We start from the raw sequence: 20557 nt of genomic DNA, 5'->3' as shown, positions 1-20557 counted from the left end.
TGCCTCCCACCAATTGTGATCTCGCAGCAATCACGCACGTCTTCACCGCGCCCAAATGTGCATGGAGGAACTTACCACTTCCTTCAGATGTGTCGTGACTAGAGGTGGAGGGGCTGGTGTTCCTGTCAGTGCTCCAGCTGTCCGTGATTGGACTGGTCAGACCTAAAGAGAATCAATCTAGTAAACCTCCTTTAAATAGTTAAAAACGCTGCAGAGGCCAGCATTTAATTGATGACTCAAATGGGATTCTCACCTGAAGAGGCTGCAACCTCGTCCGTTGTTTTGGTTACTGTGGAAATGGAGAAAATATTAAACCAAATCATTATCTATAATGAATGACACCTTATATTTGTAAGAACTATCATCATCATCATCATCATCATCATCATCATGAATGTTATCTCAAATGTAATGTAATGTAATGTAATATACAGACATACAGTAACAGGCATATCTGGTTATTTGTTATGCCTCTGAACAATGGATGAAAGCAGGAGACATTACTGTTTTCTCTGGGATTGGAAGCTCTCAGAGTTTAATCTCTAGGCCATTTACAAAGACAGTGACCTTGGTGTATGTAAACTTGTGACATTTTGGAATTCTGATATTGTGAAATAAAACCTCAAATTTCAGTGTCTTTATATAAACTGCTGACTGCAACTGTAGCAACTTTAAACATAACAACCATTGTGTTGTGGCTATGTGTGTATACGACTTTCTTATCTTAAATAATTATCACAGCACAGAAGTCTCTTTTCAGTACTACCTCAGTAATTTCCATATGGCAAAGGACTTTTGTTATAATAAAGATATTGTAAAGAAACTGTAACTGTTCACAACATAACCAGTGCAGTGTGGCACCACCATCATGACAGGCATAGGCCTGGTATAGTCCTGCATCATCTGTGCCCTGTGAACGTGGCGCGTGATGAGAATTGCCTCATCAACATGGCATGCAGGTGGGTGTTCTGTGCCTCCCACCAATTGTGATCTCGCAGCATTCACGCACGTCTTCACCGCGCCCAAATGTGGATGGAGGAACTTACCACTTCCTTCAGATGTGTCGTGACTAGGGGTGGAGGGGCTGGTGTTTCTGTCAGTGCTCCGTCTGTTCCTGGTTGCACTGGTCAGACCTAAAGAGAAATCTAGTAAATCTCCTTTACTAAAATAATTAAAAACTCTGCAGAGGTCAGCACTTAATTGATGACTCAAATGGGATTCTCACCTGAAGAGGCTGCAACCTCGTCCGTTGTTTTGTTTACTGTAGAAATAAAGAAAATATTAAACCAAATCGTGATCTATAATGAATGACACCTTATATTGTTAAGAACTATCATCATCATCATCATCATCATCATCATGAATGTCATCTCAAATGTAATGTAATGTAATGTAATATACAGACAGACAGCATACAGTAACAGCCATATCTGGTTATTTTTCATGCTTCCGAGCAATGGATGAAAGCAGGAGACATTACTGTTTTCTCTGGGATTGGAAGCTTTTAGAGCTTAATCTCTAGGCCGTTTACAAAGACCTTGGTGCATGTAAACTAATGACATTTTGGAATTCTAATTTTGTGAAATAAAACCTCAAATTTCTGTGTCTTATGAAAGTGTATGTAAACTGCTGACTGCAACTGTAGCACCTTTAAACATAACAACCATTGTACTGTGGCTGTGTGTGTATCCCTTCTTATCTTAAATAATTATCACAGCACAGAAGTCTCTTTTCAGTACTACAGTACCTCAGTAAATTCCATATGGCAAAGGACTTATGTCATAATAAAGATATTGTAAAGAAACTGTAACTGTTCACAATATAACCAGTGCAGTGTGGCACCACCATCATGACAGGCATAGGCCTGGTATAGTCCTGCATCATCTGTGCCCCGTGAACGCGGCGCGTGATGAGAATTGCCTCATCAACATGGCATGCAGGTGGGTGTTCTGTGCCTCCCACCAATTGTGATCGTGCAGCAATCACGCACGTCTTCACCGCGCCCAAATGTGCATGGAGGAACTTACCACTTCCTTCAGATGTGTCGTGACTACGGGTGGAGGGGCTGGTGTTCCTGTCAGTGTTCCAGCTGTCTGTGATTAGACTGGTCAGACCTAAAGAAAAACAATCTAGTAAACCTCCTTTACTAAAATAGTTAAAAACGCTGCAGAGGCCAGCATTTAATTGATGACTCAAATGGGATTCTCACCTGAAGAGGCTGCAACCTCGTCCGTTGTTTTGGTTACTGTGGAAATGAAGAAAATATTCACCCAAATCATGATCTATAATGAATGACACCTTATATTTTTAAGAACTATCATCATTCTGAATGTTATCTCAAAGGTAATGTAATGTAATGTAATGTAATATACAGACATACAGTAATAGCCGTATCTGGTTATTTTTTATGCCTCCGAGCAATGGATGAAAGCAGGAGACATTACTGTTTTCTCTGGGATTGGAAGCTTTTAGAGTTTAATCTCTGGGCCATTTACAAAGACAGTGACCTTGGTGTATGTAAACTTGTGATATTTTGGAATTCTGATTTTGTGAAATAAAACCTCAAATTTCAGTGTCTTTATGTAAATTGCTGACTGCAACTGTAGCAACTTTAAACATAACAACCATCGTGTTGTGGCTATGTGTGTATACGACTTTCTTATCTTAAATAATTATCACAGCACAGAAGTCTCTTTTCAGCACTACCTCAGTAAATTCCATATGGCAAAGGACTTTTGTCATAATAAAGATATTGTAAAGAAACTGTAACTGTTCACAACATAACCAGAGCACTGTGGCACCACCATCATGACAGGCATAGGCCTGGTATAGTCCTGCATCATCTGTGCCCCGTGAACGCGGTGCATGATGAGAATTGCCTCATCAACATGGCATGCAGGTGGGTGTTCTGTGCCTCCCACCAATTGTGATCTCGCAGCAATCACGCACGTCTTCACCGCGCCCAAATGTGGATGGAGGAACTTACCACTTCCTTCAGATGTGTCGTGACTAGGGGTGGAGGGGCTGGTGTTCCTGTCAGTGTTCCAGCTGTCCGTGATTAGACTGGTCAGACCTAAAGAAAAACAATCTAGTAAACCTCCTTTACTAAAATAGTTAAAAACGCTGCAGAGGCCAGCACTTAATTGATGACTCAAATGGGATTCTCACCTGAAGAGGCTGCAACCTCGTCCGTTGCTTTGGTTACTGTGGAAATGGAGAAAATATTAACCCAAATCATGATCTATAATGAATGACACCTTATATTTTTAAGAACTATCATCATTCTGAATGTTATCTCAAAGGTAATGTAATGTAATGTAATGTAATATACAGACATACAGTAACAGCCGTATCTGGTTATTTTTTATGCCTCCGAGCAATGGATGAAAGCAGGAGACATTACTGTTTTCTCTGGGATTGGAAGCTTTTAGAGTTTAATCTCTAGGCCATTTACAAAGACAGTGACCTTGGTGTACAGTATGTAAACTTGTGATATTTTGGAATTCTGATTTTGTGAAATAAAACCTCAAATTTCAGTGTCTTTATGTAAACTACTGACTGCAACTGTAGCAACTTTAAACATAACAACCATCGTGTTGTGGCTATGTGTGTACACGACTTTCTTGTCTTAAATAATTATCTCAGCACAGAAGTCTTTTTTCAGAACTACCTCAGTAAATTCCATATGGCAAAGGACTTTCTTATCTTAAATAATTATCACAGCACAGAAGTCTCTTTTCAGTACTACAGTACCTCAGTAAATTCCATATGGCAAAGGACTTTTGTCATAATAAAGATATTGTAAAGAAACTGTAACTGTTCACAACATAACCAGTGCAGTGTGGCACCACCATCATGACAGGCATAGGCCTGGTATAGTCCTGCATCATCTGTGCCCCGTGAACGTGGCGCGTGATGAGAATTGCCTCATCAACATGGCATGCAGGTGGGTGTTCTGTGCCTCCCACCAATTGTGATCTCGCAGCAATCACGCACGTCTTCACCGCGCCCAAAGGTGCATGGAGGAACTTACCACTTCCTTCAGATGTGTCGTGACTAGGGGTGGAGGGGCTGGTGTTCCCGCCAGTGTACCAGCTGTCTGTGATTAGACTGGTCAGACCTAAAGAAAAACAATCTAGTAAACCTCCTTTACTAAAATAGTTTAAAACGCTGCAGAGGTCAGCATTTAATTGATGACTCAAATGGGATTCTCACCTGAAGAGGCTGCAACCTCGTCCGTTGTTTTGGTTACTGTGGAAATGGAGAAAATATTAAACCAAATCGTGATCTATAATGAATGACACCTTATATTTTTAAGAACTATCATCATTCTGAATGTTATCTCAAAGGTAATGTAATGTAATGTAATGTAATACAGACATACAGTAACAGCCGTATCTGGTTATTTTTTATGCCTCCGAGCAATGGATGAAAGCAGGAGACATTACTGTTTTCTCTGGGATTGGAAGCTTTTAGAGTTTAATCTCTAGGCCATTTACAAAGACAGTGACCTTGGTATATGTAAACTTGTGATATTTTGGAATTCTGATTTTGTGAAATAAAACCTCAAATTTCAGTGTCTTTATGTAAATTGCTGACTGCAACTGTAGCAACTTTAAACATAACAACCATCGTGTTGTGGCTATGTGTGTATACGACTTTCTTATCTTAAATAATTATCACAGCACAGAAGTCTCTTTTCAGCACTACCTCAGTAAATTCCATATGGCAAAGGACTTTTGTCATAATAAAGATATTGTAAAGAAACTGTAACTGTTCACAACATAACCAGAGCACTGTGGCACCACCATGATGACAGGCATAGGCCTGGTATAGTCCTGCATCATCTAAGCCCCGTGAACGCGGTGCATGATGAGAATTGCCTCATCAACATGGCATGCAGGTGGGTGTTCTGTGCCTCCCACCAATTGTGATCTCGCAGCAATCACGCACGTCTTCACCGCGCCCAAATGTGCATGGAGGAACTTACCACTTCCTTCAGATGTGTCGTGACTAGGGGTGGAGGGGCTGGTGTTCCTGTCAGTGTTCCAGCTGTCCGTGATTAGACTGGTCAGACCTAAAGAAAAACAATCTAGTAAACCTCCTTTACTAAAATAGTTAAAAACGCTGCAGAGGCCAGCATTTAATTGATGACTCAAATGGGATTCTCACCTGAAGAGGCTGCAACCTCGTCCGTTGTTTTGGTTACTGTGGAAATGGAGAAAATATTAACCCAAATCATGATCTATAATGAGTGACGCCTAAGAACCATCAACATCATGATGGATGTCACCCTCTAAGGAGAGGTAGGGGCTTGTGCTGATGCCCTGGATTCTCAGACGGTGAACAAACACTCTGAACATCCTATGGTAGCTAAAGTACCACATCCACTCACTGTCACTCCACTCAGTCTTGTGAGAGTCCTTTGTTTTTGTATTGGATAGTTACTTCAGTACACAGTATTTATCTTCTCAACTAACAGCAGTGCTGATAAACTCCCACCCGTCCAGTGGCTAACAGAGCCATACTCTCCAGATGCTCAGTTAAGTGCTGCCATGCTCATGCCTCTCCTTACCTGCGGAGGAGCCAGACGGAGTTTGTGAGACTGAGGTCGCAGCAGCATTCTCAGCGGTTGGTGCTGTTGTGGACGTGCTGACTGAAGGAAAAGTCACATAATCAAGTCATATGCAAGTCAAATGTATTGTCCCATGAGGTGGGAAAAGGAACCAGGTTGAAATCCTCATGAATACAACATAAAAGACAGATACCCAACAGATCACAGACACAAAAACTCGATGCACGGTGTAACACTGTCAAAACACTGTCAAAATCACGTCATGAGGACACAAAGATGAGCCGAATTCCAGTGTGCAATCATTTGTGCAAAAGCTCTGACAATCAACTCCCTTACAGACAAAATATGCAAGCCAGACTTTGAAGCCTTAGTAGCACAAGTATGGCCGGATTCTTCCTTATGACAATGGTTGAAGTGATAAACTTGATTCTCCTCAATAAGGCTACTCTAAACAAACTTATTCTTGTCCACCAGATTCAAGTTCCCCAATTAAGCACTAAAAGATCTATAGAAAAGTCACCAAGTTGGTGGTTCTCGTAAATTGAATATTTGAATATTACATATCATGCAAATGTGTGTGCTGTTTCTTTGCCATTCTAAAGAGAAGGAAGTCAAATACTTACCATCAGTTTGGGCCTCTGCGATCTGTGGGGAAGGCAAAAGCACAAATCTGAATAGGAAACATACTGTACACAATGCACTACTCTGTCTCTCTGCAGCATGTTCTGCTGCAAGGCCTCTAGAGGGCAGTGCTAGCACATCTACTTCCCTTTACTTTTCCATCATTCATAGAGAGAATCACAAAGTCATTCTTATACAAACCAAAGATTTTCCCTCACCCAGTTTTAATACTCGGCACTGACACTGAAACATATACTAATTAAAGTCAGATGATAATACAACCATAAAGAGGCGATATTTTACAGCGGAAGAAATCAGTATTGAACGCATCAAATAGTTTTTCCGTAAGTATACTTTCCAGTGAGGCTATTTGCATAACATTTTCACCAATTCGAATTAACTCAGTTAATCCACACATGTAAAACAATCCAAACATTTAAGTCCATAAGTAAAGTTGTGTATAATAAAGAGGAATGGAAAAAAGCATTGAGCACACTAAGAAAAGCAGTGCACTAAGGCAAGGAAATGCAAAGAACAAACTGGACTTTAGAGAGTAGGACTAATTATCCCCCCGTCAGTGCAAATTAATATAAGCTGAGTTGATAGATATTGATAGGCTATGAAAAGGTTTTTCCCTGACTAGAAACATATCATAGTCTGGATACAGACTTATTTAAAAACTTCAGAATCGTCCAGTAAGCACCAGTGGAAGGAACATGACTCCATCATCAACCTGCCATACACAGGAGCTCCTGACCAGCAATATTTCTGACCAGGGTTTGCCCAAGAGCTACTCGGAGAAAGCTTCAGAAAGTTTTGGAGGCAGCTGGTACAATTGTTACAGAGGAAATCATAGGCAATGCACTCCACCGCCATGACCTCTAAGCACGCTCACAACAAGACAGCATTGCTAAATAAAAACATGTTGACTCTTGTTAAAAGTTGTGGTGTCAATAAATATGAGAGTGAGACTGAGTGTGCGGCAACATAATCTTTTTCTATAAGTTTGCTATAACATTTGAACAAGCCAATGAAGTACTGAGAGAATATAGTCTGGTCAGGTCAGATGCGGACAAAATGTAACTTTTTGGCTGTCCATACACACCATGTTTGGAGGACAAATGGCACTGTACATCACCCTACAAATACTGTACCAACGCATGGCACGTGGCACTGGCAGAAAATGTCTTGAAGTTGTCATGACAGTCAAAGGCACTTCCACAAAGTATGTAAGACATTTCAGTTGACATGTGCAATATTTTTTTCCAGTGTCATTCTACTTTATTCCAAATAACTTTACTTATGGACTTTAATGTTTGGATTTTTTATTTGTGTGGATTTCCTGAGTTAATACTGATGTTTGGTGAAAATTCTGTGCTAATAGCCTCACTGGAAGGACACTTACTGAAAGAAATGTTGATGCGTTCCATACTTATTTTCCCCCATTGCTGTGGTTACTTTATTAATTCTAATTATCATCAGAACTATTCCCATCATCATCATCATCATCATCATCATTGTCATAGTCTGACTGTATTAGATGCTGAACTGAAGACACCGTGAGGACATTGGGATGCACTTCAGTGATAACATGACTTGCACGCATTCCGTATAGTTGCCAAAATGGAAAGCAGAAACTGGCGATGTCGTGACTTGGGGACGTGTGAAATGGCACACTTTCGGGGGAAGTGCAACGCCAATAGAAAATATGGTGATGAGACCAGCAAAGTTTCTATTTCGTCATGATGACACCTGATAGAAGAGGTAGATCTGTGTGTGTGGCGCAACAACCTCTGAATCTGTTCATAATGTGTTTTGGACAAAGGAAATAAACGGTTCCTCTGATTGTATGAAACAGTGGTGTGCAGTACTTGTTTTGTAAGCAATCACACAGACTCGCGTACTGTATAAACAGACACACAGACACACACCCAGCATGTAAACTCCCTTTTTTCTCAAATGCTTTTTTATTGATTTGGGCCCTTTAATCATTAGTTTTAGAAACACATACTCCATTTATTAGCTAACACAACTGCATTACCTTCTGTTTACAAAACTGCTAATTATTAAACCCACTTTCACCTGTGGTTGTGTAATACCATACTCTCCACTTCAAAGGCTGATTTAATTTCTGGAGCATATTTGCTCACTGACAAAACTGAACTGTGCATTTAAGTCTCTCAACTCTACTCAGAAATCATGCTCTTCCTGTTTTTTTTTTTTAATTAACTATTATTATAAAATATGAAACTTGTTAGTTATTGGTTAGTTTGTTGTAGTCAAAAATGTATTGGAAAAGTTGCACTAGCTTTATTGTGTGTACACATTCACCATATAGAAGCTCTTTGAATTGCCATATGACTACATTTAAATGTAAACACATATTTATTTCCGTATAATTCCCCTGCTTTCCTTTCTTCATTTGGGTTTCGCTTTACACATTTCCTAAAGATATCTGTGCGTGAGAGAGATTAAATACATTCCATTACGTGAATATGGAGTGAGTAATATAAGTTACATGGAACACTGCATAGGCCTACTATGACACTGTTGTACTGTAGCTTATCTGAGACAGTAGCTCAACAAGCAGGGAGCATACACACACAGATAAAAAAATATCCATCTTCATGGTAATGCAAATCGATTTGGATAAACGCCTCATCTGACGTCAGCTGAATATACAGTACAAGTAAATAGCTAGGTCACCTCTCACATACTGTACTGCACGTACAGTAGGCCTACCGCTCATTCTCAGTTGCCAATGTTAGTGTAATTGTGCATGTGAGTTGCTAACTACACCCTGGCAGATTCACCCCCAACTTCCCTCTCAAAAATCCTCTTACCACTAAAGCATATGCTTCAGCCGAGCAGAAGCACGTTGGGCCAGTTTCCCATAGTCCTGCACTAAAAGACAACTTCAATTGAGATTTCCATTGAAAATCATTCAGGCTAGCCTGGACCATTTTCAGTTTTGGGAAGATTAAGACATTGAACACTGTATTGTTTCGTTTTTTAGTTTTGACTGTATGAAAGATTTATAAAAAAAAAGTGAGGAAATAGACAACTTTACTTCTAATATTGGCTCTGGTTGAACTTGAACTCTGGTTCCAATACTATATGAGAACACTTAAATGATACTTGAAGTCAGCCAATATTGGCTACATTATCTGTTGACAATATCTGCTATATTCTTTTTAGATTCTTAGTCACACTTTCTCTGACTCTGTACTGACATAATACATCCTACTGATTGCTTGCAGGCAACGGCAAGCGTGCACCCTTTAGTAGGAATGCATACTGTAGCTCCAACTTGGGACTCTGAATGGCATACACACAAACACACACACACACACACACACACACACACACACACACACACACACGTATACACATACACACGCACACACACATACTGTATACACATACACACACACATACTGTATACACACACACACACACATACTGTATACGCACACACACACACACACACATACTGTATACGCACACACACACGCACACACACACATACTGTATACACACACACATACTGTATACGCACACACACACACACACATATACTGTATACACACACACATACTGTATACGCACACACACACACACACACACACACACATATACTGTACACACACATGAGCAAACACACACACACATGCACAACTCGCTCCCACTCTGGCCTCTTCCGGTGCTGCCCCTCTCCTGGGAGCTAGCTCCTCTCGCCTCCTTGGCCTCTTCCTGCTGCGCAGCTCGGCGATGCCTCCTCCCTCCATTCAGACAGAGGGTCAGGCCCGGGGTCAGTGGGCCGCCGCGCAGCCCAGCCCACTTCTGTTCAGCCGAGGCTGAGAAAATGTGGACTCACTGCGACTGGACATATAATGTCGCACCACTCCATTGTCTATCAATTCTCAGACAGTTTTTGAAGGAGTAGAATTTGTACTCTGAGTAGATGCTTACTGTATAAGACGTTATTATTAGATAGAGTCTGAAAGACTCACACACACAGCAACTGCCACACACAGCTTTTCATGCGATCATCACTGCTGTGACTACTACTGTACTTTGCTGCAGCTACTGCAGAACTCCCAGAAAAGGCAGCCATTTTAAGTGCTCTTCTGGGGGTACAGAATCGTGTCTGGTGGTTGCTGCTGGGCCTTGTTGCCATGGACAACTTACTGTAATACATGAGGATAAATATTGTTCTTCTCTTGACCCTATGGGGTCGATAGCAGTATCTGCCCAGCAGTAAATGGCCAACGATGCTCTCAGCGTGTCCCCCAAGAGATTACTGCTTCTCAGCCTACTTGTAAAGTCCAAGGAAAGTCTTGATATTCTTTTAACCCTTACTCGTATCTTCCCTTTTTTTTTGTAAAGCCTGTGGTAGCATGCATGCATTTGAAATGCTGATGTGCTATAGCGTTGTACAGTAAGTGTGAAACATGCCGACACTAGACACAGTGTTATGACAACCCTCCCACCGAGATGAGGCGAAGGGTTTTCTGTAACTTCTCGTAAACCATGCAGATTCAGTTTTTTTTCCCTTACTATTACTCAACAAACCATTGGGTAGAAACAATGTCCACAATGCTGACAAAATCTTTCTGTGTGATTCATGGTCTCTGCTTATGACCCCATGGACTAGATACAACTTCTATATGACCTGTTCATAACACGGTATTGGTTGAAAAGTCCTGAAGTTACCACTGAAGAGAACTTCACCTCTGAAACTGCAGAGCTTGCTGGATGCATTGGGAATAATAACCTCTTCTTGATGCTCTGCTATAATCGTTTAAAAAAGCTGAAGCAAACTATTTGCTCTCTGCTCATCAGCTGTTAAAAGTTCTGCTCTTTTGCACTTCTCTGTTTATCAATGTTTCCCGTTTTTTCCCATGTATACCTAACTAAGTGTCAGTTTTCAGTTATCACACTCAGGTCAAAGACTTTTACTGTAGAAGGAAGGGTCAAGTTTGGTTGAAGATGGGTTTTTTTTTTCAGTGTGTACAGTATATCGCTGGTGGGTACTGTTCATGTGTTTGTCCATCCTTCCCCTGACCATAAACTCTTAAAAAGGTGATTAAATGGCTCTTTAAATATCTGGATGGCTCCATGGAGAGTCAAAACTCTGTGTTGAACCATTAAATCAGGCGAAAGGTTGCCTCAATGGTTCTTTGAAGCCCTGAAAAAGGTTTTTCTATGGCATCGCTCTGAAGAACCAGTACTGGCCCCATTATTTTTTAAGAGTATACGTACGTGAATCATCAAAATTAAGTTGTCTGATAAAAAGCTACCTAAAAAAAGTGTCAAAGTGTTGCTATAATACCCTCACAATTTTCTCTAGATTCACACATACACACCCAGCTCTCACACAGCCTCCACCCAACTGTTCCATTTCTCCTTCTGTCAGGTCTTCTGACATTGCTGTCACTAGTGTCTCTGAACTTCTCTCTCTACGCTCTCGACAGTTGCTTCTGAGAGGTGTTACTGTAATACAGGCTGAAGTCAATCCAGTGCCTAAAAACTGTGTACTAACTTAGACCTGATCTTAAAAGTAGAAGTGTCAAAAATGTGCATAGACAGTACTCTCTCTTTCTATCTTAGTCAGAATTTCTTGTTATCATCATCGTACCAACATCCTGACGAAGGCTGTCTGAGCCGAAACGCGTCAAAGTGGTCTTTTAAGCATGATTTGCCCATAAAATAAAGGCATTTTAACTAACTTTCTCATTGGATGAGTGCCTAGGTTTTCTCTAAGTCTTACATCATACAAACAACCTGCTCTCATCAACTATGTAGCACAACTTATCTTGTTTCAATATAGGCCTATTTAATGGAGATTTGAGCTGTCAGTAGGAGATGCTCCTATTGCAGGAACCATCCACTGCTTTGACACCAGCATCTTCATAGGCCACCAGCAATAGACAACCATTATTTAAAAAAGTAACTCAATGTCATAATTGAAACAGTTCATGTTTGTTTTAAAAAAAAGGTTGCTGAAATTCACATCTGGGTGTCACACATTTTTCCAAAACCATATGCTCTTTTTATGTAGGCCTATTATAGTTCATAACTCTTTACTTTACTTCCTAGTTCCTTTGTTCTGAATAGCTCTTTCCTCCTCTTTATTCATGTGTATGTAAGCCCTTCTCTGCGTTCAGAGCATCCACACATTCACTAATCTATGGCAAACTACGTCATAAATTCACGCATAGTGAATAACTATTTGGTGGCTCTTATAGTGGAGTATAGTTATAGAAGGCTACAGTATATAACACCCTTTCTGTGTTGAGAGCAAAGACTTGTCGTGTGATTGAGACGATGTTGTGTGGTGTGTTTAAGTCTGACTCAAGTGCAGTATTACACTGCAATACACTGCACTGCAAGGCAGAATTATTAGCTAAATATGTCTAAATATCCCCAAAGGAGCAATACTACAGTAGGCACAAACAAACAAATTCAGGTACATAAATGCTCAAAAGTGAATTTCACTTTTAGGTTTAAACCTAAGATGACTTATTCAGATTACAGGAAGTACCACCTCCAGGAGGGTGACTCTATTATTCCAAGTTCAGTTAAACAATTGAATGGGGTATTGCTTAGAAGGGAAACATGGCCAACGGCCAGAACTATTTCTTGAATAGTGGAAAGCAGTCAGTAAACTTGTATGGCCTAAGAGCTTTCTCAGCCACATAATAGAAAAAAACGATCTCCTAAAACATTCACACTCGTGCACATTCTGCAGTTTGGTATCATTTGTGCGCATCACACTGAACATGGGCGAGAGAAAGCATAGGAATGAGTTGTCTGAGGAAATCAGAAGGAAAACATAAAACAAAGGCTGTAAGACGACCTCCAAGCAGCTTAATGTCCCTGTGACTACAGTACTGTAGATTTAGAAGTGTATGATCCATGGGAGGGTCATCCACCTCCATGGACAGGGCAGTAAGAGGAAAATACCACTGACGGAACAGTGTGAATGGTAGACAAAGACGTAAAGTCAATGTACACATCAGTGTCTGAATGCATCATTCTGTTGGAAAAGTCAAAAGAAAAGTCTGAATAGGATTAAAAATGTAATAAATAATTCAATTAAATAATTAAAGATATTTCATAGAATATTGTCGCTTTTTGTGTACCACACGAGGAAAGGTACCAACAAATTGATCAACATCTGAAACACCAACACAGCACTATCAGTACCATCAACACAACATGTGTGAGAAAGGCTCCTTCCTTGTTTAGATGTCGATTTTCCAGTTGATTTGCATCTTTTTTAGACGGAGAAATGTGTCAATGGACAGGTGTGTTTGGTTACTGAACCCACATTGTTATCCCCCTGGCTGAACAGGTTGTCTAGTGCTATAATAATCTATTGCAGGACTGATTGAAATGAGTAGAATATGGCCATGACTTGTCATGTGACACATACTAGCCTTTATAGACCTGGTTGGCGTATACACATTTTCATAAACTTTTTCCTATTGCGCTCGACTCCAGACATCAAACTCACTTTTCCAGTTGTTGGTTACCACCTACGTTTATCCTGACCCTGACACGCAACACAGGGAAGCCTGATAATGTGCGATTGTTAATATTGAGTATGCCTATATTTACATGGACATTCATATTCTGATTAAGATTAACTTGATTAAGACAACTCTATTAAGACGCTGCCATGTTAACAGCACTGATCCTACACGGTCAGTTGGAATAAGCAATAATACAATTATCATAAGACATGTGGAACATTTTGATCCTGGTTGCATTATTGATGTGCAGTGCAAATTTTCGATACATACAATTTAACGGAATCAACCATTTTGAAGTAATAATAGGACTATGCTGTTACTTGTAAATGGGAATATGAATGGAATATTAAATCACTTATTTGAAATAATGTTACATGTTTATGAAGCTTGTCCTAAAGCTGAACTTTAGTTGAGAGAGAGGGGGGTGGGGGGTGGGGTACAAATATCAAATGGGATTTGGTTATGACATCTGTTATTATAATTCCCTGTTCACACTGAAGTTATAGAACACTATAATATGGTTTGACATAATAATAACCCATAATGCAGTGTAGTTAGTGTTAGGTCCATAGGGCAAAGTGTGAATTGTATGAAACGTAGAATGTATTCTTACTCAGTACATGTCAGTGTGGTACACTAGTTATCCTGTAAAGCACTCCAGAGAGTGCTGCTTTTGGCTGAGTGCATCTCCAGGACAGCTCTCCCCTCTATTGATGAAATGTACTCCTGGCCATGCAGTACCAGAGCCATCAAATTTACAGAGGACCCCACCCATCCCAGTAACTGCCTTTTCAACTTATTGAAATCAGGCAGGCGTTTCTGCAGTCTGATGCCCAAGCTGAGCAGTTCAGGAGGAGCTGCTGTATAGGCCCTCAGAACATAAGAATGTCGTTGTACTGTCCAGGCCTGGTCAGACATTTCTTTGTCCATTCAAGATCTCCTCAAGCAACCTGGGATAATATAAACATTCGAACCTTTAATTTATTTATTCTTTATGCTTGGTCTGTTTTGTTAATTATGACTTTATTTGTATTATTATTATTATTTTAATTTGTATTTATTTTTTCTTTCATTTGTCATGCGTGTCAGATTTTCATTATAACTCGTCTTTTTAGACGTGGACTTTGGACGTACTCTGGATGTATATTGTGTGTAGCCTGCATTGTGTCGTACTGTACTTTGTGGTTTGCTGTGGTGTTAAATGTAAAATTATACCTTGTCTAACAATAAATAAAAAATGTTAATCACAAAAAAAAGAATGTCGTTGTTAATGTCTTGCACTCAATACTTCAAGCACTTGTTACTACTATTAATAATATAAAAATGTATTAGTAGTGTATTTATTACCACTCTTACTATCTATCTATTTGCACAGTCTGTGAAGTGTACCAGTGTTCACATTTCACTACAAGTTGTATAGGCTACTGTTTATGTAACTATGTACAGTATGAGACAAAATAAAGGACTTGAACTTTACCATTCAAGTGAAATATCTGCAAAACAAAATGTATGTCTACAGATTTTTATAAAGTTACATTCGCCCCTTAAAAAAAAAAAAGTTTTTGGAATTATTCTTGACTACAAGCTCATATGGCATCTGTTGACTGATCTCCTATACACACTATAAAGAAATCACTGGTTTTAAAGGCTCAATCGAGGCTTTACACAAATGGCTGCCCATTCCATGATTACACTGCAAAAAGGCGGTCAAAGTTGGCAGAATGTTAATCTGTTAAAGCAGTTAAAGTCAGCAGAACCACCAACTAGCCTAGTTAACTATTCTGGTGCAAGACGTGGGCGCAGGTATGGATATGGGTTTGGGTGTGAGTGTGGGTGGGTGTGGGTGTGAAGGTGTTATGGAAGTATGAGTATTGTAATTGTGCTATAAACCAATTTTCCCCATGGGAACAAATACATCTCTCCCAGTACTAATGTGGTATTACACACTAAATGGTTATGTACTACTGTGACTGGGTTTTAGCACCCCCATCCCACCATAATGCTTTTCCAGATGATTGATTGTGCTAATTCAGAGTGGGGCAAGCAGGTAGATTACTAGTTACTGGGCACACCTGTTAATGGGTACACCTGAGAGGACAGGAAGCTCCTCAGATGAGAATGGTCAAAGAGGGGAGAACTGTGGATAGTGTCTCTCTGCTCTTAGATATGTCTATGTGATTGTGTTGTTTTGTGCACAGTTTTGGGGATTTTTGAACGATAAAAAGTCATTTTTATATAACAAAGTTTCTCACGTTTGCTACTGATTTATTTTCCTGGACCCTGCTCTGACTACATTTGAGATGGTATGATTACTGTGTAAGAAGAGTGATGTAATTCAAAACACTAAACCTATTCATCGATATGCTCACCCACATGAGAACTCTTTGAATTTACGGCATTTATTTCCTTGTCCTAGAATACTCAGCACTAGAATTTCCACAGTTAATTATTATATAGTCCCTCACCCATATTATTCAAAGCAATGACAAAAAAAAAAAAAAAAAACGACCCTGGCCATTTGTCGGGCCTGCCATTCCAGGAAGGGACATTGTTGGTCAGATTCAACGCTGACCTAATCAGATCCATCCCAGGGTAAACTCGGGGAATAAGGAAGCACAGAGGAGCAAACAAAGCTGCAGTAAAAGCCCCAGCAAGCACTTTCCACACTGCCAGATCAGCTCAATAGGTTACTAGTGGCCCATCCTAACCTGCTCCATGGTGTGTTGAGCCCCCAACATCATCTTCCAGGCAGCGCTGCCACAGATGACATGCCTATAGCGCCTTCCAGGCAGCGCTGCCTTGAAGACAATGTTGGGGGCTCAAAACACCAAGAAACTCCTAACCTCAACGTTGGGCCCTTCCCGAATACGGGCTCTACTCAAACCCTACTACTGCCATGCCCCTCTTGACTGTAAGGCAGGTTACATTTTTTTTTTAAAGTATATATTTTTGGGGCTTGTATGCCTTTAATCAGATAGGATGGTACAGAGAGACAGGAAGTGAGTGGGAGAGAGAGAGAGTTGGGGTGGGGTGGGATCCGGAAAGGACCACTGGGCAGGATTCGAACCTGAGTCGCCGGCATGCGGTGCAGGAGCCCCAGCCAGTCGCGCCACGGCTGGGGCCAAGGCAGGTTAAATCTATGTCTATTGCAAGCAGTCATGATGACCGCGTCTGTGTGTCTGGAAAAGGAGTGATGGGGGGGAGGCAGAAACCATGAAGGTCCACCATCTCTCCCTCTGCACTGGAGAACAATGTGGGCCTTTCCTTCTGTTTGAAGGCCTACATAGACTTCCTGTAGTCTAAAATACCTCCAAACAACAGCTGTTGTTAAGAATGCCCTTGTAGCAGAAATAAACACTGTAAATGACTCGAATGTTTTTGTGTCTAAAATAAGGTAGATAAGCTAAAATAGGATGATTGACTTTCTTTTATTTGGTCCCTTCAACATGAGATCATCTTGTATTACTGAGTTCTGGTATTTTATCAGCGCATGTGTGCTACTAATTGAACTCCAAAAACATTCAACGTTGTGGAGACCGGCGCCAACATGAGTGCATACTCCACATTAGCCATCCGATTACGCTGACAACATCACGCTCAACACAACGCCGCACACCAGCAGAGCGGAGGTGGTGGCAGAGTTTGACACTACGATCTATGCAATAGAATGTCGAAAGCAGAGTGTGTCACACTCATGTCGGCGCCAGCGTCTGCAACCCTTAACAAAGCAATGGTTGCTGCAGCCTTTGGAATCCCTCTTACAAACCATACTTGTTGGTTGACACCTTCAACTAACAACGGTCTGACACAATGACAAGTGTGCACCTAATAAGATGTAAAAATCAGTTACATTCTCTTATATATGGGCATATAACTGGATGGCATAAATATGGCCTCTACAGTATATATCCAATTCATGGTGGTGCCCATAAAAGAAGACTACTTTAGAACAAAAGAAGATTAGGCAAACAATCTCTTTGGCTACTAGACACATCACCCTTAGGAGGTGGGAAGCCCAATAAGTAATCAAAGAATAGCATTAATACCTTATTAGTTTACTGGTTGATTGATTGATTGATTGATTGATTGATTGATTGATTGACTGACTGATTGACTGAACCCTAAAGCACCACTGTGGCATTGTAGGACATGTTAATTGGAGCACACAGGTGTCATACAAATTTGATCCAAAAGAAATGTACGGTTAACTGTATTGAGTTGAAGGTTGTTAAGCACTAACACGACATGCTACCACATTCCCTTCTTTACCTGGGAAGAGGATTAAATCGCTAATCTTCTATGAACCTTGTTCGAAATTCTATCCTACTTAACCTGTGTTTAGCATATCAGGGGAAATTTTATTTCCTTATCGTAGGAAGTCAGCACAAGAATTTCCACAGTTATTAGTTACACCCTCATGGATATATTTCCCATACACGTCACTAAGGTCAATTTGACAATCATTTACTTATAGACTTAAAAAATGGGCATAATTAACTCTGTCAAACCCAAGGAGGTTATGTTTTCATGGGGGGTTGAATGTTTGTCTGTCTGTCTGTTAGCAAGATCTCAAAAAGTTATGGATGGATTTCGATTAAATGTTCAGGAAAGGTCTGAAATGACCCAAGGAAGAAACGATTACATTTTGGGACTGATCCACGATCCGGATCACTGTCTGGATCCAGGAGGCGCTTGGTGGAGGTCTGCGCTCTCGGAGTGCTTTTCTAGCTGCACAATTATATCTACATAATCCATACTGAATAATTTAAAGGTGAATATTGCTATTGAAATGATTTAATGTTTTCACAACATTGCAATGACTTAGTCAACCCAATTCAGAATATATTGAAAGGGGGTGTACTTTTAAGGTGGGCAAAGTAGCATTTCAAAATGGATTGAGGCCACTTTTAACCAGATGTGGCTCACAGATGCCATGTCAATCATAAAGCAGACATGGCAAATAAATGGCAAACAATTAACTTCCTTTCCTCTCTGGATTCAAAAGCTGTGTTTAAAGTTAAATGTTCCTCACCAAAGAACTAGTTATTGTGTGCCTACTTCCTCGTTGGCAGGCATAAACCAGCTGATACTGCCACTGGCCATTTTCTCACCACTCAACCTGTTCTGAGGTCTTTTTGTACATCTGGTTTGTGCCTGGCGTCACATTCATTTTTAATCATGGCAACACCCGGAATATGTGAAGTAGAGTTGGGCAAACTGTGCACTGACCAAAGCATGACAGACAAGTGACACATAAAGTCCTGATACAGAAGAGGATGTTGTGGCAGCCAGGAGGCCGCAGGGTGAACCAGCACATCGGCAGGGAGGAGAGGAGGTGAGCCAGGAGGGAGAAGAATAACAGGAAAGACGTGATGTAAATCCCTTTAAGGTGCTGCTCCATACCCTCTCTCTCTCTCTCTCTCTCTCTCTCTCTCTCTCTCACTCCCTCCCTCTCTCTCTCTCACACACACACACACACACACACACACACACACACACACACACACACACACACACACACTGTACTGTATATGCTGCAAACACAAAACAACACACACTCCACCTGCATCCCTGCCTCCAGAGCACAAGAGCTGCAGCTTTTCTACTGGGACACGGTATCTGTCTTGACCATCACTGTGATCTTTTTGGTGGCAGTGCCAAGCCATTTCCCTGAGTATTTAAGATGCGTGTCTTTCTAGCAAGCAGCTTCTCAGTGTGCTGCTTCATTCCTCATTAAGGCTGATTTTCATCTAAAAATGTAACATGTTATCCAGCGGGACCACAATAATGTTGGTTACTTCAGATAGCAGGCTTACAGACTTTCAGTTCATTACATGAAAGCAACTCCATAAGTGTAGTCCAATAAGTCAATAAGTCATGTGAATTAATGTAAATTAATTTAACCAAACAGCAGCAAATTCTGCTCTCGTCATAGTCAGAATAAGTCCAATAAATGTCTCAGACCCATGGTGATAGATTCAGAGGTTCAGACAGTTAGAAACATTTAGAGACTTACTGTCACACCTGCTTTCTTAAAAAGGCATCATAGTCATAGTTCTAGTCGACTAAAACATGGCCACAAACCATTCATTTTCCTTAAATTGCCCTTTCAAGCATACAATCAGACCATTAAAGCATACAATCAGACCAAAAGTATGCAATCAGACCATTAAGCATACATACATAAAGTATGCAATCAGACCATTAAACTAGCCTACAGTACTTACTGTATTGCGGTCCATGTAGCCTACCTGCCAGGCGCAACAGGTGCAATTGCTAACTCATACAAACACGTTCATGTTGCAAGGATAGATATATGTTATACGCGCGTCAAGCTCAAGAGGTCAAAGCTGAATTAAATACAATGTATTAATATTTAAAAAAATAAATAAATAAATAAACGTACCTTGAGGAGGATGCAGGTGAATATCAGCGTCCACTGTACGGTGCACGTGAAGAGCTGCCGTAAAATCATGCTGGATAGATTATTGAAATTAACATGTGCTACAAAACAACTGACTTTTACATGTCCTGCTTCACTCGAAGGAGAATTCAGCAAAAAAAAGTTGTAGGCTATACTGGGTTTAAACTCTCTCTAACAGCAACTAACGGTAATGACAAGCCGCTGGTGGAGACAGGAAAGTTTTGTGTTCCTGCAGTTGGGAGGAGCGGTGAATAGTCCAGTGTGCGGAATAGCGTCACTTTTTTTTTTAAACAGTGCTCTTTACGCCTTCAGCGCCGTACCCTCACTACACGTTCAATCTGTTTTACCATGCAAACCGCTTGCTACCCTTTACTGCCTGTAATCAAATCGCTGCAG

General features: G+C 40.6%; 1 protein-coding gene across 1 annotated transcript; it reads right to left on the bottom strand.

Annotated features, from left to right (window-relative positions):
• Positions 1 to 236: 236 nt before the first annotated feature.
• On the bottom strand, positions 237 to 20334 carry LOC134094417 (mucin-3B-like). The gene is made up of 14 exons (XM_062547927.1): positions 20144 to 20334; positions 6199 to 6220; positions 5576 to 5656; positions 5173 to 5208; positions 4991 to 5077; positions 4216 to 4251; positions 4034 to 4120; positions 3169 to 3204; positions 2987 to 3073; positions 2210 to 2245; positions 2028 to 2114; positions 1226 to 1261; positions 1047 to 1133; positions 237 to 289 (listed from the first exon to the last, which is right to left on the bottom strand). The coding sequence occupies exons 1-14, from the start codon at positions 20210 to 20212 to the stop codon at positions 237 to 239; spliced, it is 840 nt and encodes a 279-aa protein (XP_062403911.1). The 5' UTR covers positions 20213 to 20334.
• Between the last annotated feature and the right edge of the window lie 223 nt (positions 20335 to 20557).

This window comes from Sardina pilchardus, chromosome 10 (genome assembly GCF_963854185.1).
Source record: "Sardina pilchardus chromosome 10, fSarPil1.1, whole genome shotgun sequence".
Classification (NCBI taxonomy): Eukaryota; Metazoa; Chordata; class Actinopteri; order Clupeiformes; family Clupeidae; genus Sardina; species Sardina pilchardus.
Note: the sequence above shows the minus strand (reverse complement) of the source record. Positions and strands in the feature narration are given on the sequence as shown.